General features: G+C 34.6%; 1 protein-coding gene across 9 annotated transcripts in view; it reads right to left on the bottom strand.

Moving 5' to 3' along the window:
• LOC135703611 (synaptosomal-associated protein 25) overlaps positions 1-26,154 on the bottom strand; it is a 63,179-nt gene that overhangs the window by 20,797 nt on the left and 16,228 nt on the right. For 4 of the 9 annotated variants that reach the window (XM_065224889.1, XM_065224882.1, XM_065224886.1 and 1 more), the window contains exons 2-6: positions 21,569-21,662; positions 21,458-21,499; positions 7,692-7,740; positions 1,187-1,304; positions 834-962 (exon numbers count right to left, since the gene is read on the bottom strand). In XM_065224889.1, the coding sequence (XP_065080961.1) occupies positions 834-962; positions 1,187-1,304; positions 7,692-7,740; positions 21,458-21,499; positions 21,569-21,661 (431 nt within the window). In that variant the 5' untranslated portion in view covers position 21,662. Of the gene's footprint in view, positions 1-833; positions 963-1,186; positions 1,305-7,691; positions 7,741-8,127; positions 8,177-13,852; positions 13,902-21,457; positions 21,500-21,568; positions 21,665-26,154 lie in introns of all 9 variants that reach the window. The other 5 variants (XM_065224891.1, XM_065224890.1, XM_065224884.1 and 2 more) reach the window with 3 other exon arrangements.

Here is a 26,154-nt window from a genome sequence, read left to right as displayed (position 1 = left end):
GACACATTAAATCGTAAATGATGTCAAATCAAGTCGTTTAATTTGTAGTTGCACGAATATGTCCTCCACTTTCAATGCGCATAAAGACTGATTACTTCTTATATAGAAAAAGAGAAGGATTAGTAATTTCCATTTAATTCAACTACCTTAATTGCTTAGTCTTGACAGATAAGAGTATTTTGTCTACAATGTGTAGATTTCTTCAGTGTATGGTACTAATACTAATAATAAAACTCGACTAGTACTGCACATTGTAGACGAAATAAGCTTATCTGTTAAGGATTAGCAATTAAGGTAGTGGAATTCAATGGAAACTACTAATCCATCTATCTTTCTTTGTACAGGTATTACACTATAGACACCCACATTCTTCATGATTTCTTCTCCTCGAAAACTAGGTTTACTCATATAGTTTTACCTGGTTAGAGCCTTAAGTGTAGGTAAAGAAATCGACCATAAGCCAATATTGTGCATTACATACGATTTGTTGTTGTTTTCTCATTGGACATATGCGGAATCCAGAATTATTTAAAATATTCCGAATTTCAGTTTTTAATGGTGGTTTTAAAATCACATTTCCAGGTCTTTGTAATGTTAGCGGTTGTATTGTTGGAACATCTCCCATTTTTTTTAACTATCATAACTTAAATGTATTGATTGGATTTTGAATCGTTGAAAAACTCTGTTTCCAATTTGAACGATCAGTATACAGTGCGATAGTGAAAGGTGTCTAATTTTATGATAAACTGTGCGTAATTTAAACGCTTGCATCTTTTTGCATTTTTTTTTATACATCAATTAGCAACATAATAGATCGAATTGTTGACAAATACCTTCCAATGTAACCCGCTTGTGGTCCTAGTCCATTACGGTCGTCCATAACTCTTTGTGGCTGATTATTCACAACTTTACCGTCGTCGTTACCTTTCCATGTGCCATCGTCTTCCTTGAATGATGCACTCCTATTTGCGTCACGTTATTGCACGCAGGGTTGTAATAGAAAAATGTGTTGATTAGTATAAACATCGACTGCGAGGACAGAGAAGGTTAGTGCTTTTGTATATAAATATTCTAAGGCAATTAATCGATAAGAATGTCAAGTTTATCCAAAAACAAAGTAGAGTGAGTTAGTTTAAACGCATCTAGGGTGTAGGTAGAAAGTTTAAGGATGGCCAAATGTTCATACTTATTGCACGGCAATACACAAATGCCACAGCATTTCTCCATTCCACTGAGATTTTTCTCGGCTTCTCGCATGTCGGCGTTGATCTGATCCATACCCTCCTCGATGCGATCCAGTTGTTCTGTAGCGGTAGTGATGGTCGTGGTTGTACGTTATTTCAATAACACATGGAAACATCAGGCAAGACAGGGAAATACGAAAATCAGCAATGTGTTTGACCATAGTCAATGAGGTTTTATTTCGATAATTTGGATATAATACACAGTTTTATGCGGGGTTAGAAGCGTGATAGGGAAAGATCGACAATCATATTGGCGATGAGGTTAGTTCAGTTAGATAGAGATGAAGGTTTATGGGAGGTTTTAGAGTGCTTCAAATGTTATGATGAATGTTTTCATAATGTGAAAAATTGGCTGATTACAAGTGGAGGTTTGCTATAGCTACTTAGGGATAAAAAGTTTATACTGCATGCAATAAATTTAATGTCTGACTATCGCTGATAAGTGTAAACTTTAAAAGGCAATGTGAACTAGGTAGGATATTCTACTAGTATTGAGTTATACGTTTCAAAGGAATGCAACCGTTTCCTATCAACTGGAACAAAGAGTATAAAGGGCAATGTAAAGGTATATGGAGTAAGATTGTCACTGATAACTGTGTAGTATATAAAATAAAATAAATAAAAAATAAATGGATTCGTTTGAACCAAAACAAATACATTTAACGTTTTAAACACTAAACTTGTTACAAATATCTCAATATATCTATTATCTCTAGAATTTTAAGTATCCTTTCATCATTTAAAGTTTTGTTTTGTCGTGCACCCGGAAGCAAAAAAGTAAACCGCAAGTCCACGAAGCACACTATTTGCATAATTGTCTCATGACCTTTGGAATGCCAAGGGAATAGTCAATACTATCGAAAAACCCTGGCAATCGGCAATTCGGTAATCGAATGTGACAATCACTTTCTCAGTCATGAATATTGCAATAGAATTCTAAAAGATAAAATAATTCGGGTACAGCACTACGAACTTTTATAACTCAGTAACGCTACACACTGGTGGAAAATAAGCAATTTGTATGGATGAATTCAATTCGTTACGTATCGACCCGTCAACTCATGAACCGGGGACCAACGGCTTTATTTCCCGTGATCAGAGACGTTATGCCTCAGAACATCCCGGCGGCTCCGCCACTACACCTTATGTTTCTGACTTGGTTAAAAACCATAATGCGACACACAACAAATAACATGATAATTCTAAAACAAAATCAATGGTGGTCAATATCGAGTTCTCAGAACCACATTTCCCCACATCTAGGCATGTTCCAGGTACCCCCGAGGAGGTGGCCAGTTTCTGACTTGGATCTAAACTTATCATGTGACACATCAAATCACATGAGAAAAAAGTACAGTTTTTGTCATATCCCAAGTAATAATTTTAGGTTATAATGGGTTTGAAAGGATGTAAAGGAGCATACATAAATGACGTAGCATATTTTTGATCATTTTTAAACCCCTCCTCCCCTCTTAACGTATTTTGCTATATCCAATACATGGCCGGTCACAAATTCTGAAACCCCTACCTGCTACGTAATTTATGCATGTTCCATAAGGACTGTATCGAAAATAAGTGGTAAACATTTATTTTCTTTCCAAACCCGAAATTTGTGCTCTTCGACTAATTATGTCATGTCCTTTTTTTAAAAAACAAACAAACAAACAAACAAACAATCTTTATGGGACTGATATCCTCTTAGATTTGATTCCTCGTATAGTAGTTCAGTAGTTTTTTTAGTGTTTTGTTTTTTTTTTAGTGTTTCAAAATTTGAGAAGTCTTAATATTCTTTTGAAGATGCTTTTAATATTGCTATTCAGCATCAGTAATCGGCATTCAATAGGTTGTAGTTGTGAACAAACGAATATAATGGGTTGTTCTCGGAAAAATATTAATTTCTGATTTTTCCATTTTTCAGCAAGAATAACGTAGGTACATAAATAGGCCAAAACAATTGATATTTTTGTTGCGTTTTCTTCAGAACCATTTCCATGGATTCTAAGGCTAATTAGATCATGAAAGAGTTAAAAAAAAGCAGATGGATTTAAAAAGTACGAAAAACCTGTTTTTTTCACTTTGTCCAAACGTGGAGCAAAATCTATCATTACAAAAGTGCTCAAAAGAATATTGTTTTATTTGGTATAACTCCTTAAGAAGAACATGACATACATAATTAAAGAACTTTTTTTCTTATTTTAAAGCATTTTTTATGGAAGGAAGTCGTAGACAAGACTTATTTTCGATACAGTCATTAAAAAGCTTAGAATTGACTAGAAGGCTAACATAAAACCCTTTAATGTTACTTGGTATAATGGGTATCTTATACGGATCATATGACATGACCAAACCCATCGACATCGAAACTAGATGAGAATTAAATAATACAATCATTGGCTGTCCCGGTCCCTGGCTCCCAGGCCCTATTATACAAAGAATAACATATAGTTCAGAAATTATATGTTTGCTTTTCCCTGAACGAGAAATTTAAGCAATTTCTATAAAATTAAGGTTTTAAAGGTAATTTTACATTTTTAAACCCATTTGAATACCATTTTGGCGTTGTAAAGCTCATTTAACAGGACCGCTGCAAATAATTTTAGAAGCGTTTTTAGCGATTGAAATGGTAAATAAAGTGGTTTTGAGGCCATGTTGGTGCTTTTATGGTAATTTCCGAGGGTACAAAAACCATTTAGCGTTTAAAAGGCTTTTTTTTTACGTTTTAAGATCATTTAGGTGATTTTAAAATCTTTAACCCGATGTTTTTTTTTTCATTGAATATTCTATTTATTTGCACCTCCCTCAATAGCCACGCTCAATGCATCCAAATCTGATCCATTGCGGCAAATTTGACAGTTAGACACAGTGATCGAAAAGTCCGCGAAAACTCACTATAACCCGCAAACTTTTCCCTTGGTGAACTTCGTGAAATATCGCGAACTTTTCCAACAGAGGTTATAATACAATAGATTTTTCTGTCACTTTGCTGCAACGGATCAGATCCCGATGGATAATGCGCGGGACTTATGTCGATTTAATTCTATGTTTTAGATCATTATAGATAAAGCCGTAAAATTAATCATTGATATTTAAAATTAAGCTTAATGTGATCTACTAAAAAGAGTTTTGAATACAATGAGGTACCGTCAGTGGGGGTGATATTGAATAAAAAATCAAAAATGTTCGTTCCCTACAACATTCACATTTTAGCAAAAAAAAAAAACAATTTTAAGCATGTGCATATATTAAAATATATTGTTTGAAGCATGTGAATATAATGATATATTTACGACTGTCATGAAAATAGTTGATTAAAATTTATAACTCATTTGACTAAAAAAAACAAATGATCCCAACATACTTCGTATGTATGGCTAAAGATCGCTTGTAACCCTCTTTTAACCACATACAAGTGTGTTCAAACTATTTTTTGCTTGTGTGCATTTAAAAAAAAAACATTTTTTTGCTACTATTTATGACACTTGACTTCAAAGCACTATTTAAATAAAACAAATGGTTAATGTTGACTCCACTTCACTCCAGGAGTTCAAGAAACATATTCTAGTCATCATTTGCTGTATATTCAAGATATTTGCATCAATAAAAAAAAATCTAGTTTGGCCCAATGTCACCCACTAGGCCCAATGTCACCCCGTCTTACGCTATGTATGATTTTTCCAGTCAATAAATCTGAAAACTCGGCTAATTCACAAATTAATACCAACAAAGTAAAAAATTAATTTCAATTTCATATAAAAATCATAGTTGAATATACAGTTAAATTATTAATTAATGTTAACGGGAAAAGGGCGCGGAATATTTTTGAAAAAATTCAAAAGCAGTTTTTCAATCAAAATCAATGCCGTTCATGAAAATTTGTTCACTGTCTTTCGCTTGGAAAGTAGAAAACTGTGAATACATTTTAGTGACCAGAATTCCTGTTTTGAAAGAAAAAAAAAATTAAAGGTTTGTGTCCTAGACACGACTGCAGTATGACGTAGAACTACACAATGTATGTCATGCATTTTTGACTATTATACTTTATCTTAAATTTTTCAAGTAATATATTTCATTGTTTCGGTTATGGTTCAATGTTGGTTCAAGTATTTTTCCTGGAATGTAATAAATCAAGACCAACAATTGAAATGGCCTTAACTCCATTTTGTAAACAAACCTTGTAAAGTCATTTTCTCGCGAACCGTTCATTCGTTTGTTTACAAAATGGAGTTAAAGCCATTTCAATTGTTGGTCTTGAAATTATGAAAATTCAAATGTGGGGTCCTAAACAAGCCGTTATATATTTTGGAGTAGCACTCCAGAATAGTCCACAAAGACGCAATGCATGTTGTGGGATATAACAACTGCCAAAAAATACGTTCATTTTTTTAGTAGCTCCATCACTAGTTTTAAATTAGGTCTCTGAAGCAGAGAAGAGAGTGTACAGAAAACGGTACTTTCAATATTGAACAAAATATTGGTTCATATGTCAGCGAAGTAGGGGAGGAAGAGGTATAACGACCATACGGGCTTTAAACACCTCTTTGTTCTCCAATTTGGAGGACAACCCTAACATAAAATTATCACACATCATCATTATGTAGTTTACCGCGTATTCGTATACGCATATAGAATTATGCAAAATATAATACTGTATTGTCGACAAAGACGTAGTTCTACGTCAAAACGAAATTTTTCAAAAAATTTCCTTATAAAGAATTTAAGAAATGTGAAATTTTACTTTTCAACAGTAGTTCTTGTGAATATGTACGCCGTCTGAAGATTATTATTTTCTCCTGAACAGGGTCATTTGTGTATTTTTTTATGCAATGTAATTTCATCTTAATGAAATGTTGGATGAGGAAAAGCCTCTTTGAGAAAGCCTTGAGCCAATGGCTTTCAGTCGTCAAGGCCGTTAAGGGATCAACTGTAAAAAAAATCAACGTGTGTGAGGTCTGCCAGAAGCCGATAACCTCGGTCAGAATTTTCACTGAATATTATTTTCGCTTATCCTTCTTGCGGCATCTGTGCTACATGTCATTACCCTAGCATGCCGTTACATACTTGATACAACTCGTGATTAATTCGACGTTTGAATTTAACTTAAAAGTTCATTGAATCCTTATTCATTAAAAAGTACTGAATTATCATTAATGCTGTAATTAATTTTGCTGAATTAATAAGTTAAATCATACCACCCTCTTTGCAAGTTTTGGTTGGCTTCGCCACAAGCGGAGTAAGGTGCTGGGTACACGTAGCCTATTCGGGCGCTAATGTGTTTAATGAGGAACAAATCTTGTAGGTACCTAGTTCAGACAATACAGTGATTAGTAAAATGACTACACCAAATATGGCAGCAGTAATCATGGAAATAGGAAATAGGATAAGATTCTTCAGCAGAAATTTTGAACAAAACACCACTGCTGATTTTTTTTTTCATATCATTCAATTGAATGAAACCCAACAGAACATTCAATCAATTCCAAGTGGACAATATTTGTAATCAATTTTTTAACTGCATAAGGTTCTTAATCCTAAGGATTCTAGAGATAATAGAATAGGTTGTACTAACAGTTTACTAACTATGGAAAAATTTTAAAAAACAAACCTAATTTCACTAAATTAGTTTAGTAAAATAATCAACTGAACCAAAGGACATAATAAAAATTGTAGGAAACAACACGAAACATAAAGAAGAAAGATCAGAACGAAAACGATATAGAAAGAGATAGAATTCGTGTTTTCTTGGAATACGTTGTAAGTTATGTCAGTACTCACTTGTGGGTCTACTTTGAGAATTTGTAGTATGTTGTGGTGAGGTTCTTTTTGATATATAATTGTAAGGCAATAAGAAGCAGAGTTTGCGTTAGTTGTTCAATGTGGTTAATTTCTGTGCGGTGCTGATGTTTTAGTACTGTTACTGGTCGTAGGACAAAATGATTGCATATTTTTTGTTAGATTTTTCAATATCTGTTTACTCGTTTTGTTAGTGAATGGCAATATAGTTTCAGTGCACGTTTTTTTGTACGTAGTACATTGTAGTGATTTGTGATTATAGATTTGTTTTGTTTGCTGTTATTTGGCCTATACATTTTACACAAACTGGAAGGATAAATTGTTTTTAGAGAAGGCATTATAGATAATAACTTGTTTTGAAGTTGCTATTTCGGTGTACCTAATATAATATATGATACGCCTGCATGCTATAAATATTTTGGTTTCCGATGTTTAGTTATATTATTTTCTTACCCTCATACACAGATATTTTTTTTTTAGTAATGATAAACATATTGTTAGTTTTTGCTTCCTGAATTCGGTTTCAGCCAAAGGTGTTTTTAATTTAAGAAAATTACTCAATTTACACACATTACGATTTTGCCGAAAACAAAAACTAACCCATATTCCACGTGGCTATGATTAATAGTGGTTGATAACAAGTGATTAATGTCTTACCTCCTTGTTCGTCCAGCATGACGATGGTACGCATTCCCACTTCAGTGCTCTAGATCGAAAAATATCACAAATCGCATCTTAGCAAATACTGTCTCATTTGTATCACTAGGATAGCAGAAACCTTAAAGTAACTTTTTCCTAACTAATCTATTTGAGAAACAATACAGGCCTGCTCTGTTTACAAAAGTCAGTATACACTATCTTTGATTACAATCATCAATTAGTTTACTTAATTAAATGCAACGACTCGCTGCCTCGCTCACTAATCACTACAATTTTTGCACACTCTCTTTTCAAAATGTTGCTGTTTAAGCCAAGTTAAGGAAAACGTTGATCACGCTCTTTCGCAAATTTTGTCATTAGTATTTGTTAAGTCAATGTACCAACTGCAATTTTCAAACGTAGTCGAACAAATTCCATTAAGATATAAGCTTACCGCCTTGCATATTTAACATATTTGTGGTTTTAGCTCCCGCTTCTTCGCTCTACAATCGAAATTAGAAAATAAATATAAAAGGAAAAAAACAAATGAAACCAAAGGTAAAAAGAAACGACAACTCATTGAACAATCGATATGAACAAAAACTCAAAAAACTATCAACTACTTTTCACAACAGGTTCTCTCTAAATACCTGACAACTCACGATTTCAAACTCAACTCTCGATGCATTGAATATTCAAATGCGTATCAGGTTCAACAATCCAACCAGAGTTCTAAAGTGTAAAAAACTTCAAACAGATATTCTTTTCTCAGGGACAAAACATATCTTGTCTGTGAGTGTTACTTAAACTGATACTTTTGTTGAATTAACCAAAAAATAATAATCAAGCATCTACTCGAGTCTCAAACACAAGAAACAAGAATAGCTACATAGCAGGACGACAGGGGAAAAAACTAAACATTCTCAAACAGATGCGCTAGTAGGGAATAGAAAGAAAACCATATATACTATGGAGCTAAGCTTCGAAGCAATCTTTGATACATGTTGCAATAGTATTTAAACACGATTATACTTAATGTTAAGCGAGGAATTCATATTTTTATTTTTATTTTTATTCTGTATATTCTGTTGGAGAAAGTTTTCTTTCAAGTGCATTAGGAAAAGGAGAATGAGTCATGCTGTCTGTGTCTGAAACAAAGGCATTCTTTTTAATGTATTAAGTGAGGTGAATAGCATAATAGTCGTGGTTGAATACTTGAAGGTAAGTGAATATGAAAACGTGTTACATATTTGAAATGGGTTTCAGTACTATAGAATAGGGTATCTTATGTTGATTTGTATGTAGAATTTGATGTGCAAAATTACTATGCTAAATTAATTAATTCATGTTTGAAATACCAGCCACGCGAATCGCGTTCATTTCGAACCAATAATCAACAAAAATCTACTGAAATTCGGAAAAGTATTTGAAATATTAACGCTTTAAAACGCTAAAGAATCATTTTCTTTATAAATAAATTCAGTGTATTTTCATTTCGGTTCGGCATAACCTCATTTTTGAGATAAAAAGACAATATATATTAGATGTATGTAATATCACATTTTGAAAGCATTTGACCGAATAACATCGACCTTCTTTTTGATGTAGTAATAAGGGGTAATATTTTGAAACGTAAATAACATCATGCTCGCCAACATCGTAAATAAGGTACACCGGGACAAATTGAAATGCTTGACGAAGTTGAAACGGTAGGTGTATCTATTAGCGGAAGTGAATAATCAATTAGATTATTTCTAATCTAGTAGTTTGCGGAAGTACACAATGCCTCTCAAAAATAATTACAGTGAATATTCACTTCCGCTAAGAGATACACTTAAGGGCCACCCAAATTAGATCCGTTTGCGTTGCGTTGACGTAAATTTGACAGTTAGACAATAGATTTAGCTGTCACTTTGCCGCAACGCGTCCGATCCGGATCTAATGTGCGTGGCCCTTTACCGTTTCAACTTCCCCGCGCGTTTCAGCTTGCCACGGTATACCTTACCGCAAAATGGGGTAACTTGCAACAGCACCCTACGTTAGCCCAACAAGACGACGTCGTCTAATTTATTGCATTAGGCAACCTGCCATGTAATTTTACGTGACACAATCATTGATATTTGTTTACAACTAATCTAACGACTGTTATGTAAAAATTTTACCTTCCAGGCGATTTTTTGAAAAATCTTTCAGAAGGCTGATGATTATAGAGTATAGTGAGCTGGGGCAAAAGTTCGTTTTGAGGTTTTCGACGCCTGTGCAAAATAAAACTAATTGTTTTGGTCTTTGAGAGCCAGACACAACAATTGGTGGTGTTTTCGAAGCGTTATACACACTAAGAAATAACTAACTTTGACATAAAGGATCAGACGTAAACAAATATTTCATGTAAAATTAAGTGCTCCGCGACTGAAAAGTTCATTACTCGATGAAAAGTACGTTTGTTTGAGTTGAATTTCGCGTCTGTTATGACTCAATTTTATGTCAAAATTGACGCTCGTATATGTCTGTCTCAGAGCACCTTTATTTTTACATGATTTTTAGGCAAAAGTGTGTTTCGGGAAGATAAATTATAACATTTCTACTAACTTTGTTGATATGCAACAGGAAAAATTCAGCAGTGACGGGGTAATTTTCTTTTAGTTTGCGTTTTTCTTGAAGATGATTTTAGGAGTATCAGACTTTTGATATGTTATCAGGAAGCTAGAATTGCCTATAGTGAGGCAGAACTTCGAGTCACAAATTTTCTAACGCGTATTTATTTACTCTAAACAATCATAAATGGAGCAGCATGTGACAAAAACTTTGACAAAAATGCGACCCTATTGCATTTATAGTGGAAAACCACTATTTCCGAGATTTCTACTAAGGTCGAACTTTTCTCTACCTTACCCTACCTATAGTATACTTATCAAGGGATCGAAGTAGGTTGCGCTGCTCAATTGACGTGTTTATGTATTTCTGCGTGATTTGCTCATGACAAATTTAAATTTACATTTAAAATATATAACAATAGCAAAAAAGTGCATTGCTTAACGGTGATCAAACCGAGTCCTACTCGTTTCCGTTGTTTGAAAGCGAGTATTGATGTTCCGGAAGACAGCAATATGTTTGCAGATGGCTACGTTCTCCGAACTATGTGTCTTAAATGGTGGTCATATGAAAATCATTGACAAATAACTTCCATTGAATTTTTCAAAGCAATATCTTCATTGGACATCCAATGAAATTTAAAAGATTTCGCCAATAGAGATTGGGTGAAATGTTGCTTCAGTGTGGTCGATAACATACATCACATCACACTCCACAAAGGTACACTACATCCTATTATTTACTACTTTATTGATTTCATACGAACATTTTCAATCATGTTCTAATCGAACACGTCACACGGCTTCTCATCTTTTTTTGAAAATCACTCGGTTTAGCCAAAAGGGAACCTACACAAAATGAGTAAACTTTGAGTTGAGAAATAAACAACATCGATCAGATTCAGGTCGCTGTTGACCATTTATCGACTTGTCATTCCCAACTTAGTATGTATACTCATTTTTGAGTAGGTTCCCTTTTGCTCAAACTGAGAGATTTTCAACTCAAACATAAGTAGCCCCAGAATAGCGTGCAGTGCATTTTGACAGTGTTTGGAACAGCTTTCGGCAGACGTCCAAACTTTTACTACACGCTAACTTGAAAGTGCGTAAAAAATACCTATTTAGTATCTTAATGGGTGACATTTTTACCCATTTAATAAGTAACACACTAAGATTTTGTTTTCGTGTTCGGTAAATTTTACCGAAATCATAACAGCTGAACTTTCGGTAAAACTTTGACCATTCAAGTCCATTGAATTAAAAAAAATTATTTCAAAACATGTTCAACCTTGTTTAAACGACCAAATCTTGTCATTTTAGTGTAGATTTAGTTTCAAAGTAACTGAAAAGCAATTGAATTGGGCTATTTGATCAACGGTAGAGTTGTCAGCTTCTAAGTCTCCCGGATTCTAGATTCTTGCGTTCATGCCAGAGCATACAATTATTGAATACTTATGTTGAGTGTGAATATTGATCTTCTTCTGCATTTCAAGTTTATTGCTTATCGCATATTAGCTTAATGCGTGCTCTCAACTTACTGATTTAGATGCATTTCCACAGTGTTTAATTGAGAGCTTTTTATGCCTGTACCATTTTTGCATTAGTACAAATAGTGTGGCAAGTACAATCATACACACACTATGCCCAGGAGTCAAAAAAAATCCAACCCGAAAAACGACTAGACCGGACCGGGAATCGTACCCAGCCACCTCCAGTGTGGTCTTGCTTTGTAGCTTGGGCCGACTAAGCTAAGAAAGACCCCTAGGCTTAGTGTGAATGCACTACACTATAGAGTTCTCTACCACCGTTAGTATTAGTGAGCAGTTTCACTAATACATACAATTTACTGGTTGAAAATTAAAAAAAAAAAACAAACCGCTGTCAAGTCGAACACATTGACAGCTGATTTCGTGGTTGAAAATAATAAACAAATCGATTTTACACGGCTACACTAGCAACGTTGCATTAGTGCGATCTTGTGGCGAGAAGCCAATGTAATGCATTGCTCTAACAGTCAGGGGACCCAACGGCACAGGGCGAGGCAATGAAAGAGCCAACAAAAAAAAACATGCAGTCACTCACAAACAGGCGACTCACACGGCTTAACTTCACTCACACAGCATGCAATTGAGTAATAGTTTCCACCATCAATTTCGACAGATGTCGCCCTGCCAGTTTTGCGGTATGAAGATTGTAGTTGATACCACTACAAATATTAAAATGCCTCATGATAGTGTGAATGGCAGTAAGAAATCACATGTTTGAGCCCAGATATTGTCGGTAAACAAGGAAATCCACTTACAAATAGTGGTTTATCACAATAAAAGCAATAGACTTTTCTGCCGTTTATGAAATGTATAAGTATTAGTGCAGAACTTGGGGAAAATTATAAGTTTTAGTGCAAGAAAACCTTTGAATTTACCCAAAGTTCTTCATTAATACTTGTGCAATTCACAAACGTCAGAGAAGTCTACAGAGTCGACATTTTTAGAGGCTTTTGTCACATTCTACTGCATTTATGATATTTTTGAATAATTACATGCGTTTTGGACACGACTCGAATTTTTGATTGAGTTTTTTTTTGTTCTACGCCCCCAAATATTTTACAAAAGTTATAATTTATCATCTCGAAGCAAGCTTGTGCCTGAATCTTTTCGAAAACGTTACCAATTTTTGAGATTTTTTGGGGTTAGTCTGACCTCTTCCAAACAAATGACAAAACATTGAGTTTTATTTTGGACTGTATCTTCAACTCAAAAATCACTCACTTAACACAGAACATTAATTAAACTTTCATACAACACTGCATATTACAAGTTACCCGTAGATGGGGTAGCTTGCAACAACCAAGATTTTGATTTCTCCTACAACAAATATTCATAGCAAAATTCTATTTGCCTAGACTTGTTATGGAATAACATACATCAATTGACGCATGTCGATACACGCCTTCAAAGTTGAAAATTATCTCGTTATATGGTACCAACTAACAGAGTACGTCGATTCTAAACATAAATACTTGTTGTAAGAAGATAGTTGCTTCCTAAGATGTGTCGGATGTTTAGTAATATGTGTGGTATTACGGGTGTTTGTATACGAACTTAATTTAATCATTCTACTGAATACATGGTTTAACTTCAAACCTAATTAATCCGAGCTGCTCATATCTTGTGTTTAAACTTACTAAATTCGTGTTACAATCGCTACGGTTGCTCGATTCAAATTTAATTAGTCTCGAAAGAGGCATCTAACTACTAGGTGACGAGTCTCAAAAATGAACAGGGAAGTAAAACTAGATATATAAGTGGTAGAAAATCTCTCGCTTTAATGCACGAATGAACACGAACAAGGAATGAATGGATGGGGTGGCGTTATTGCGTTTGATATGTTACAAAAACAAAAAGTTAAATCAAAGTTTCCTTTGAACAGCGGAGATGCAAAAGGTTTGTAATATAATAAGAGTAACAATACAATTTGGTATCGTATGCAAAGTATTAGAGGATAACGTGATTTTTGTTGGAGATAGAGAGAAGTGGGTAAGGGGAAAATAGATTGAATAAGTAGTAATGTGTTGTTATGGTGACTCACCTCCCTGATCGTCAAGGGCTACCAGGGTGCGAATCCCGGCTTCCTTGCTCTGTTAATGGCGGCATTAGAATAATTAGGCAAGTAATAAGTGTCATTATGTGGTAGTTCCAATGTTGTAGTTTATTTGTTATTGTTTTGAAGATGTACGATATTTTGTTGTCTTTTCCTCAAACGTTGTATCTCTAGATTTCAAGTGGTGCATGTACAATATTCATTATGTATGGCTAGGAACTTGTAACTATTTCTTTGTTGACCTACATGGATATCTCGCTCTGAAATGGTGTCTTCAAGTTATATTGAATAGCATTAAGGGGCCCTAACCTTCCAATATCTACATTGGATTAGGCTACATTAAACTGCATACATTATTGTATTCCTTTTTTGCTCGATTCAAGACTTGTATAACTGCTAAAATCATAACTAAAGTGTGACTAGTTTAACTAAGCGACTTTTAAAGAGTATGAGAATGTGGGTAAGAACAAAAACATGGAACATATGGTCAAACACGTTGGACGGTATTGAACAAAAATGCATAGTGGATCAGTGTTTGGTAGCATTGTAGCATCTAATTGGTTGATATTGTCAGGCGTATTTACTGCACAAGTGGCAAAGTTTTCATTTTAAATGTATATGTAAACATTTTAATTCATGTCAATTCTCCTTTACCTTTCCATTTATAATACATCTACTGAGTATGTATTGTACTGTTTTGAAGGCGTTATGTTGGCATATTATTGATAATAATTATGTTTTATAAAATCAATGTTTGGTCGTGATATTCATTGAAAAAAATAGTATTATAAAATATATATTTATATATAAACCACAGTACAAAAAAAATGTGATGGATATGAGAAACGAACTTAACATATATTTTCCACTTCAATAATGCGAATCTATATCATAATCAATTGTTACCATATTAAGATTTAGATCAGCATGTGCATTAGGGGTGGATCAAGCTTGCATAGCGGATCACAACATCCTGCTCCCCACTGCTCTTTTGATATGTGTTGAGGTCCTTAACAAGTGTGCCAAATTTGAACCAATCTGGATTTACGGAAGAACTTTAAAGTTTGTTTGGGAAACCGAAACGAAACTATTGAGTTGCTTGTCAAAAGTTTAAAAAAATTGCTCAATTTTGACCAAACTTGAAATTTAGATTGTGAAAACTACGCAGAACAGCTTTTTTCGAAAACCGATCGATTCGACTTCTGTGCAAAAAGTTATTATGTTTTAACTTTAGGCCTAGTCTTCAGCGCATACCTACAGGACTGTATATGATCTTGTAGGTATGCGCGGAGCACTTTGCCTAAAGTAAAAGATTAGTAACTATTTGCGATCATAGACAAAGTTGCTTTGCATAGTTTTTTTCTAATTCAAAGTCTCAAGTAAAAATTGATCAATTTTTAATTTTTGACAAGCAAAGCATTCCCATACATGCATTGAAGTTCTTCCGCAAATCGAGATCATGTTCGATCAAAATTGGCACAATTTTTGAGAACCTCAACACAGATCGAAAGGAGCAGGGGGTTGTAAAGTTGACCTACCATACTAAAGTCACTGGTATTACTATCAATCACTATTATCGTAAGTTAAAACGATAACGTTGGGACTTTCCTTTGGGATTTGGCCTAGTGGTTAACGTTTCTGCTTACTTGAGTAGAAGGTCGTGAGTTCAATATCAGGCCGCCCCCTTCCTAGCATTTGTCACTTTGCCTAATTATATTCTCATTAGATTTAAATATAATTAAATAAACAATGCTGCTCTACCCGATCGCATCACTTATCAAGGTGTATTCAGATAAAAACAAAATACCCAAACAAACACAACTAGGGGAACTAGAGGCAAAAAGGAAACCCTAACGATAGTTCGTTAATATGCGATTTCTTAAATATGTATAGGAGTTTTAGCACCGAATTGTAAGTTTTTTTTACATACATGAATCATCAATGAAATTAACATTAAGCCACATCAAAAAATGTTCGATTTTTTATTCAATATGAAACGTCATTCTGGCTTTTAAAAATGCTACAAAAAGAGCACCACTCTTATAGGGGAAAAAGGCCATACGTATAAAGTGGAGTGGAACAGAGTAATGTTTATTTATAAAGAACAACTTGCAATTCTTAAGCATACCAACAACAGCTTTTATTGTTTTACTCCATTCAAATCATGAACATAACTCTTTCCCACCCAAGGTTACTCTGCAATGGCTTTATGAAAGTTCAACCGATGTTAGTGAAACTATTGTCACATGATATGTTATACTGCTACTTTAGTTAGAAAAAAGCACGTCAACATCTTAAGACACTTATATTATTTATTATATTCGTCAACCGTCAGCTGCGGTGAACGGCGGAATTGTCTCCAGATCGCCTCATCGTGATTGACCAGAACTAGTGCACTTGCACTGAGAACCACATAGATGGAGTATGGGATTACCTTTCCATGTGCATTGTAAAAGTACACTAATTCAATCTTTTTTATAGATCAATAACGGCGCCGGCCACGGTCTCACGATCTCATGGGTAGGGAAGGATGATTAGTGTGACGTCCATTGTTACTAGAGACCGAGTACACCTCTGCATCTCCACGGCTGTCATGGGAAGGATATAGTTGTGTTATAGTGAGGTGGGTTCCCAGCAAATGACATCAAGTTTTGATATCAACATCAAACTGAAATCCTAATTTGATTTCAGTTTATGCAATTGAAAAATTTTGTTTTCATTTTGCTGTACATTTGCTCTTCAAAAATATGTTGTTGCGGGTTTGTTTTCATTGCCTTAGCATAACATCAATTGATTACTTGTTTTGTTATCAACAGGAATAATTGATATCAAATTGAGTTTTCAGTTTGCTCTCACTGATAGCAGGAAGATTTTTTTGCTCTCAATTTTGATATTTTAACCGTTAAAACGACCAAAACGATAGCAACCTGAGCAATCATTATAAGCGAAATCACAACATCAAATTTAGATTTCAATTTGATCTTAGACTTTGCTCGGGTTATGTTTAGATCATTTTTTTTTGTTTTAAAACTATTGAGATAGAACAAAGCATAGTTACAAATGTGAGGAAAGGGACGGTCTTGGGTTTGAGCTCTCGATCTTCTGTTCATTGAGGGGTCAACCACAAATTATGTAAGGGAATAGGGGAGCCTTAACATTTATTAGTTTTTTACAAGGGGAGGGCACATTCTCTTACATAAGATTTAAAAGTTAAAAGAAAATAATTTGATCTTGATCGATGCATCGCGATGTTTATGCTAAAAAAAGCCAAACATTCTAAATGAGCATGTGATAAAATGATACATTTATATAAAAAATATCCCAAGCGATTTTCTAAATAAAAAAAAATTAAATCTTATTAATATATACGAGGGAGAACCCATTATATAAATAGTGGATGACCCCTAAGCAAAACCTACGGGAACGCCGACAGCTACCGGGATACAAGTTTACTTTTTTACGGGATTCTAATTAGGGGTATTCACAAGCGCATCGTAAACGTATACACCTTCGTAAATGTGTAAACTTCCATTACACTCCATTGACCCTGGTATTTTTACGATAGTGTATATGTTTACAACGCGCATAGTGAATACCCCTATTGATTTTGCCGATAAGTTTGCAAGTAAATACATGACCAGTGTCGTATCTGTAGATGTGGCCAGAAGACTAACTTTGTCTCTAGAATCATTCATACCACCAAGTGCTTCCTACCAAATTCACTCAAATTCACATTTCCTGATTCCCGGGAAACTGGTTCGTTTTCCCGGGAGACAGCTTTTCATACAGAAGCCATACATACATTTTCACTAGAAATAGACCACAACAATTAGGAAACCTATTCAGAGTTGATAGAAACTGCCAGAAACTCCCAAATGATGTTGGAGGAAACATATAAGAAAGTCGAAAGCAGATTCCGGGGGAACTCCGACAATACTTCTCGTGAAAATTGTAAGATACAACCAGCGTAAGTCAGAAGAACTTTTGAGGAAGTCCCGGAAGAAACTTCCAGGACAAGATGTTTTAAATTTCCGGAGGAAGTTGGAAGAGACTTCTAGGAAAAGTCGGAATAAATTTTTGGGGAACTTTGAAAAAACTTCCCTTGGAAGTCGGAAGACACTTTCAATGGAAGGCTTTCGGGGGAAAGGAAGTTTCAGGAGAAGCCAGAAGAGGCTTCCGGGGGGAAGTCATAAAAAAATTCCACTTGCGAAGGAAACCAGTTGGAACCGGGGAACATTGGAAAAAACTTCCGGGAGATGATATAATTCTTATGAATAACTATCAAATGGAAGCAATAATCCAACCCCTTGCGTGTCCCGTCTAGTTACACCAAGGATGTAGCACAATGGTCCAAGGTCAACAACACACCCAATTGTCTCTAGTTCTGGCCGATTGAGAAATTTTGGGCAATTATGAAGCAAGGGGATGCTGAAAATTAAGGACTAACTAATCAAAATTACCAATCATGAAAACATGGTGGATAAGCATTATCTTATCTCGGATACATGAAAATGACGACCGCCGCGCCGTTGATGATTTTTGCTTTGTATTTTGCCCTTATATATACATAAAGTCCAACATTTGAGTAGAAACAGCGCTTTAATTTGTTTTTATTATTTAAAATTTTAATTACATACAATTGGTGTTGTTCTATGATTTAGAATTGCATTGTGCCATTATTTATATGCAAATTTCCCTGATGGCGACACTCAGTTTTGTCCGAAAAATATGATGTACCCTCATACAAAAAAATGAGCGCTCATGCACTTCATTTAATACCAACCCCTGAAAAATAGGTAAAGATATTGCTGAAGTTGTTATTCCCTTTATATGTATACCTAATCGAGTAAAAATATTGATGATACAGTCAACATGTAAAACTAAAAAAAAATATCTTCAATTATACCACGACCAAACCACTTAAGTGGCCTAAACTTTGACCAAGTTTTAATTGATCTAAGATACACATATACAAACACAATGATTATCTGATTACAATAGACATTGCAGGATTTAGGCACATGGAAAAATTGGCTAAAATAGTTAAAAAGAAAGAAATTAAATTCACAAAAAAAAACTTTAAAACATGAATAAAAACGAAACAGCAAGAATAATTAAGATATTAGTTGATTTATAAATATTTCGACGATCTGGATCAGATAGTTATGCAGATCGAGAATAGGGTGATAATTTTAGAAAACGTGAAAAACTGTGAATTCAGTATAAATAATTTGCTCAGTTGAAATTAGAATAATGACAAAATTGAATTGCTAATAGTTTCTGCTAGGATAGGATTGGCAACATGCATTATAAAAGATAGATTTTTGTGTCGTTTTTATAACTTTATTAATATAACCTTGCACAGCTTTATGATACGTGGTGACACTTAATGCATTTAGATATTAATTTATTTAGTGTAGCCTTTGGACAGCACACTAAATCTATTAGGAATTGTAGATAGATTCACATTTATAGTGGAAAAAAATATGAGGAAACATGCAACACATACGTTCAGCCCCAACCAAATAAAAACGGATAACATAAATAAAATAATGATGTTTTATCACATGGAAACACAGGAAAATTTCACAGCACAAAACATGAAAAGGTGTGTAGAATGCAATGTTGTACTACATACATTGATAGAATGTTATCAAATGACTGTGGTGAACTGTTTTAGTACAGGGACATTAATATTTGTATTGTCATTTTTTAATTATGGATATCTTAAAACAACTCAATATTAACTTTATAAAAAAAATCAATACAGTTCTCTCTCGTTAATCCGGCAAAATCGTGATCGGACTATGGGCTAGAACTTTTAAATCCGACGCTTTCAGATCCTACGAAATGTTAATCAAAAGCAAATCAAATGTTTTTTTTAAGTCGTGAAGTAGTGCTGAAGTGGATAGCCGAAAAGCAAACCGAAAAACTAGTAAAGCAGACTAAGTAAAAAAGTAGACTCGTAGGAATATCGTCTATTTTTCTCTGATAGCTGCTGAGCAGTTTTTACAGAAAACATCACACGAAAATGAGCGATGGTTGACATTTGCGCGTGCGCATACGAAGCACACGATAAAAATAAACACTACAATGTTAAGGAATATTACGTAGCTGCACTCGACACTGTTGATTTATAAGCTACTATGATGACCCATCCAGAATGGCGTTTGCATTCTTTTTTATTCGGCATCGTCGGATTAAAACTAATCAAGTGTCGAATTATCGACGGGATACTGTAAGTTGTTTAGGAAATCAACCACTTAATTCATTGACTCTAGTAAGGAGCAACCAGGGAATTGAGGTGATTTTTTGTAGGAAATAAAACCAAACTCAAGTGTTGTGGCTCTTCGTAATTACAATTACGCGAACATTTCCAACATAGCATCATGATGAGCATTGTTCGAAAAAATAATTTTAAATTATTTCAAAATTCAGCTTTTTTTAAATACCGATTTTGAAACAGTCTTAAGTTAAAAGCAATTCAATTATTACAATAAAATCACCGCGTCCGAAAAAAACATCTAAAGAAGGAAAAGTTATTATTATTTTAACTTGACCGCTGCTTTGTTTAAATGTTTAATTGTAACTCCATAAACGAAAAAGCACCCCACGCCGACTCTAAGGCTTAAATCTAAAGTTAAGAATATCTATAGCATGGTTAGAATATGATAACAATTTGGGAATAGTCTTAAAACATAAAAAAATTAAGAAATCAATGAAACTGTAACATAACTCAATGATATTGTTTCACGTGAACGCTTAAAATGTGGAAAATTTAAACAATAGAAAACAGCTCTTACAACTTTAGAACGATTTTTTTCTTATCCATAGAATTGACACTGAGCAAAGATAAAATGTCACACCTTTCCATTCGCTCTGGTTACGAATGCTACTATCCTTCAAATTACACTGTCCACAGCAACATTGTTTTGTCAAATCGTTTTCAAATAGTGCGAAGTATAATGATGATATAGGATAGGGACCGCAAAAAAAAACAGAAAACTCGAAACTAATCAAAACGAGTCACTCGTTGCATTATTTACAATATAAACTAAAATCACCTACCTACTTTCTTAGAACCTAATAGAGCTACTGTTTCAATTGTGTACGTATATTCCAATATAGGCCCTAGCGCTAAAGATCAGCATCGAAACAAACATATCTCTCAATGAATTCATTCAAGCATAGAAAGGTTGGAATTCGTTTCGAATTAAGGATTAGCAGTAGGGTCAAAATATGAGCATAAGTTTAAAATAGAAACAGTGAGCCTAAATTTTATCTGATTAAAGGAACAATGCAATGCAGAACATGAATGATTGACAGTGAGAAATCAATTTTAATACGATATTAAATAACTGTACTATATCAAAGTAGTGAATACGCAATTTCAACGTTATTCCTTGTTATTTGATTGCACTTCCACACACGGAGCTTACATATTGTTATTTTTACTTTCCTGTTTTGCTATGCTGATCCTACCTATTTCAGGAATCAATAATCCTAATTTTATATATTCAATAACTTAAAGTGCTATCAATAGCTTTTGTTAAGCAACACTAACGTTTCTAAATAGAGCATCTGATAACTTACCTCTTCACATAGCGCCAGCATACGACGGGTACTATCCAGTGACTGTAATATAGAAATATATTATTGTGAGATTTTTTGAACGTTTAATTGTATGAATAAGGGTTATCTTACTTCATCCACCACATGCTGCTGTTTGATCTGCAGCTCCTGCAGCTCTGTCTTTGGGACTCCGCCTCCATTTTCCGCGGGTACTGCAGCCGGCATTCTGAAAGAAGTTTTAAAGTGGAACAATTTTTATTGAGCTGAAGTATTTTAATATAAATCAAGCTAAGCATACGTTGTAATCTCTCTCATTCCCTCTCATGCTCTCTCTCTCTCTCTCTCTCTCTCTTATGGGGCCTCCCGTAACCTACAAAACAAAGGCTGAAATTGATGGGTTGAGGAAATTTCGTCGTTTTTCCTGGACACCGAATAAAATTGCCACGCAGTGCAAGAATACAGAAATAGTATGTATGCCAAGAAAACTCTCAACAACTTTGTAAGTGTTAAAAAATACAAATCTCATCCGGACAAATCAATAATGAACTTGAACATTTAATGAAATTCTCTATACCGTCAGTCGGAGGTTTGCTTCGATTCCCGGTTCAGTCTAGGGATTTTTCTAGTAGGAAATTGTAACGCCAGACGCGGACATTGTTTTTTTCTCACAAACATTTATTTAGTTTAAATCATCATATCGGGATATCGGTACAAAGACAAGAGATAATTCAACCGGAGTTCAGGCACAACATCTTCTAAAAAAACACATCACATTACAGCGTCAAATTGGCAACTCCGTTGTGGCGCTCGGTACATATAGGCTATATTGGCGAGTACTGGACAGCCTATAACAATGTGGTTGGGTGGTTGTTGAGACATCCTCAATGGTCCCAAGCACACCGCCGGCAATTTCTTATTGGCTTAATCAAATCCTGGATGCGACTGAACTAGTTGGATGCGACTTCCTCGATGCTCGGTTGATCGCGGAGATGGGATCCGAGTACTGCCTTCTGTTTCCATGCTGCAATCTTCCTCGTCACTGTCATTAGATTGCAGTTGAGGCTGCTTGGAGGAAAATGTCTCGTTTTGGATGATCGCAAAATCTCACATGCCTGGAAATGATCGATTTTATTCAGATAATAGTCGTACAACATCTCCAAATGCAAGATTCAAGTACAAACACAAGTTTGGACAGAAAGTTATGCTGTATATCGCCATATCGGAATTTCTAAGCCATGGTTCAAGCCTAGCGGTTTGGCTATCAACCAAGACGTGTACCAAAATCAATGTTGGTAGAAAATATTGATTTTATTTCTTCAAAAATAATACGCAGACGGAAACTACGTGTTTTGGCCAGATAAAGCATCATCGCATTATGGTAAGAAAACAGACCCGCAAAAAATAACCATACAATTACCATCAAATAATATAAAAACACAACAAAATCTATTGCAGGGCTGTTACTAGATTTTCTAAATTTGATCCGCGAAATCCACGTTTTCTCAAAAGAAATCCGCGACTTCAAATACTAATCCGCGACAAAAAAAAAACTGTTTTCATTGCCTAAAAACTGCATTTGTATACTACTCTACATGGCATTTAAAGCTTATTGCTTATAGCATATTAGATTTTTGCCTGCTCCCAAACTTAGTGTTCTTTGAAGTACTTTCACATTTTAATTGAGAGCTTTCTATGTCTGTACCATCCTATGCCCAAGAAACTAGAGAAATTTTCTAACCCGAAAAATTAACGGGACGGGAATCGAACTCAGTCGCCTCCAGCATGGACACTTGCTTTGTAGCTGCGCCTTTACCGACTGAGCTAAAGGAGTTCGTTTGTAACCTTTGATTTTTTTTTAAATAACATTGTAACATCTTCAGTTATTTATGTCTAGTATAAATTCTGAGTAATTAGTGAACATAATAAAACACCCTTACATTATGAGATTCTGTTCAATAATACCGGCTAAGGTTTGACGAAACATTATTATAAAAAAATTGATGCATTTTAATTTGGAATGCAAATTTCCTTGAAAATTAACCTTTGCGTCCCTGACGTATTTTGCTGTCCTAAATGTTGTAGTTAATTTGGCTCTAGTTTTCCCAAATTTTTACAGATTCAAACCAAACACCTTGTACACAATCGATAAATTACTAGAGTTTCATAAGTCACACTTGTTGGTCACGTCGCGGTTGTGTATTTACACAAATATACCTTGGGTTGGGACCTGGAATATCCGGTATACATGGCAATTACTCGCATATATACGATTCGTTTATGATTTTACATAGAAAAATGCTATGCTCATATTGAAAAAAAAGGAAAATGTCTCACATTGGACAGACCCCAGAGAATTTTCGTGTAAATCCGGTGTGACTTATGGAATTGAGATCATTTCTCGATTATTTGCAGGATGTTTGGTTTGACCCGGTAAAAAATTGAGAGCCAAATGAACGACAAAATTGATGACAGCTAAATAATCCGGGACGGAAAGGTTACAATGAATTCCACATTTATTGTGACAGCACATAAGTCCCTTCGCGATTTTCGCAACATCATTTAATGTTTTCGCGATTTTCGGGACTGAAAGTTCAAATCCGCGAAAATCGCGAAATTCGCGAAATCCGCCACTGTTGTAACAGCCCTGCTATTGCCAACAATCGATCTTATTGCATATATATATTTTTTTTTTTCATTTCGTTTATTTGGCAGGCTCAAATGTTATAAACATAACTTAGGGGAGCCGAGTAACATGGAATACCAATTTTAGTACTCAAAACACAAAAAAAAATATATAAAAATGTATTTTATCATATGATTTTTCTGGGTGGCGATCGAAGCGACGACAAAGCGATCTTCTCCCGTGCCCGCAACTTCTTTTTTTCCCGAATTTGTTCTTCATTTTCATTGAACCCGAATCGTGATCGCTGCTGCTGCTTCTGAACGTCGTTTCCCGTTGCATGCTCGCCGCTACTCTCGTTGGTCATCGAGGTCGTCACGTCCATTTCGTTATTTTCAATCAACATCTCCAACCCCGCGTCCGTTTCCTGGTCGCTAATGACTAACGACTCACCTTCCACCACTGATGAGAATTGATGTAGTCCTCTACAACTCGTTCTCTTTAGGAATTCAATACTAAAGGAATTTGACTAAAACTTCCAGGTATTTTTGAAAAGGACTTCAAGACAACTGTCAGGAGAACTAAAAATGAATGCCAAGGAAGTTCTGAAGACACTATTATCTATTATTATTCCAGGGAATTCTAAAGCAATTTCGAAAATCTCTAAAAAGAATCAATCATTCAGCAGAGAATGCAGAGCTCCAATTGTATCACGATAATAAGTCCAAAAGAACTTTATTCTGAATATAATATTTAAAAACCAAGCAGAATTTCTATCTAATTTGAAGATAGTTTCAAGGAATTTGTGGCGTGGTTTTCAGAGGAAATTTTTAACATTATTTCCGAAAAACTCGAAGTAGCTTTCCAAGAGACTCTAAAGAAATTTTCAAATCCATCCCATGAGATGAAATCTAAATAAATTGTTGAAGAATACTTTCTAAATTCTAAAAAGCATACCAAGATATTTCAGAGGAATATTTCAAGAGAATTTTAAGAAAAACTATGAAGAGAAATTAAGGCAAATACTACGATAACTGTAGAGTGAATTTCCAGGTAATTTTGGAGGTAATTACTTAAGTATTCTGCACAAAATTCCGAATCTGTTATGTAAAAACATTCTAGGAAATACCGAAGAGAATCATTAAGTTATTTAGGGTAATCCTGAAAGTAACACTCACGCCAAAGGTCACGAGTTCAAACCTCATCCCCGGACAAGTCACGAATGACATAAAATGTATTAAAATTACTGTACCATACAAAAATTGAAGATATATATATATATATATATATATATATATTTTTTTTTTTTTTTATTATTATTATTATTATTATAGCCACTTTAACGCTCTTGGGTCATTCGTGACTTGTCCGGGGGTGAGATTTGAACTCGTGACTTTGGCGTGAGAGGTATGGATGCTAACCACTACGCCGGAGTCGCCCTCTATTTTGAAATTATTCTAAGGAAATCTATAAAAAATTACCAAAGGTATCCTGACATAAGTTCCAAAGAAATAATTTAGTTAAGATATTGAAAATTGTACAAGATCCAGTACACTGAAATTCAAGTCCAAGATTAAGTTTTTTTTTTAAGATTGTGAGACTTTGATTAGAAACAAATTTGAAGATCCTGGTCTTAGAAAACTGTTCAAGATTTTCTGAATAGTGTAATATTTTTTTTTATTAATTACTTTATTTGTACAGGCTCAATCGAATAAACTTTACAGAGCCGAGTTATCATTTTTGTTATACATTATTACTGTCTTATATTAAAAGTTAAAGGAATTGGACCGAATACTCGCGGTTGTCTCGAGGTTAGTGTAGATTTACAATATTTTGGATGGGAAAAAGGGAGTAGGAGTTAATCAAACATACAATCTAAGGTTAATATTCTTAAAGTAAACATATATGAGTTTCATAAACTCCAGATGGCGTCTAGTCAAAATATCCCGAACTGGAACATTAGGTTGTCTACCTCGAGCCCGAAGGGAATCGTACAGCTCAGATCTGACTCCACTATGCTCAGCACAAGACCAAATTATGTGATCTGCGTCTTGGTAACCTTGTCCACATTCACAGAGATTGCTGTCCCCCAGCCCAA

Source organism: Ochlerotatus camptorhynchus, unplaced genomic scaffold (genome assembly GCF_037179485.1).
Source record: "Ochlerotatus camptorhynchus isolate MF236.1 unplaced genomic scaffold, CSIRO-AGI_Acam_v1.1 ptg000216l, whole genome shotgun sequence".
NCBI lineage: Eukaryota > Metazoa > Arthropoda > Insecta > Diptera > Culicidae > Ochlerotatus > Ochlerotatus camptorhynchus.
The sequence above is the reverse complement of the archived record's forward strand: the minus strand, read 5'-3'. Positions and strand labels throughout refer to the sequence as shown.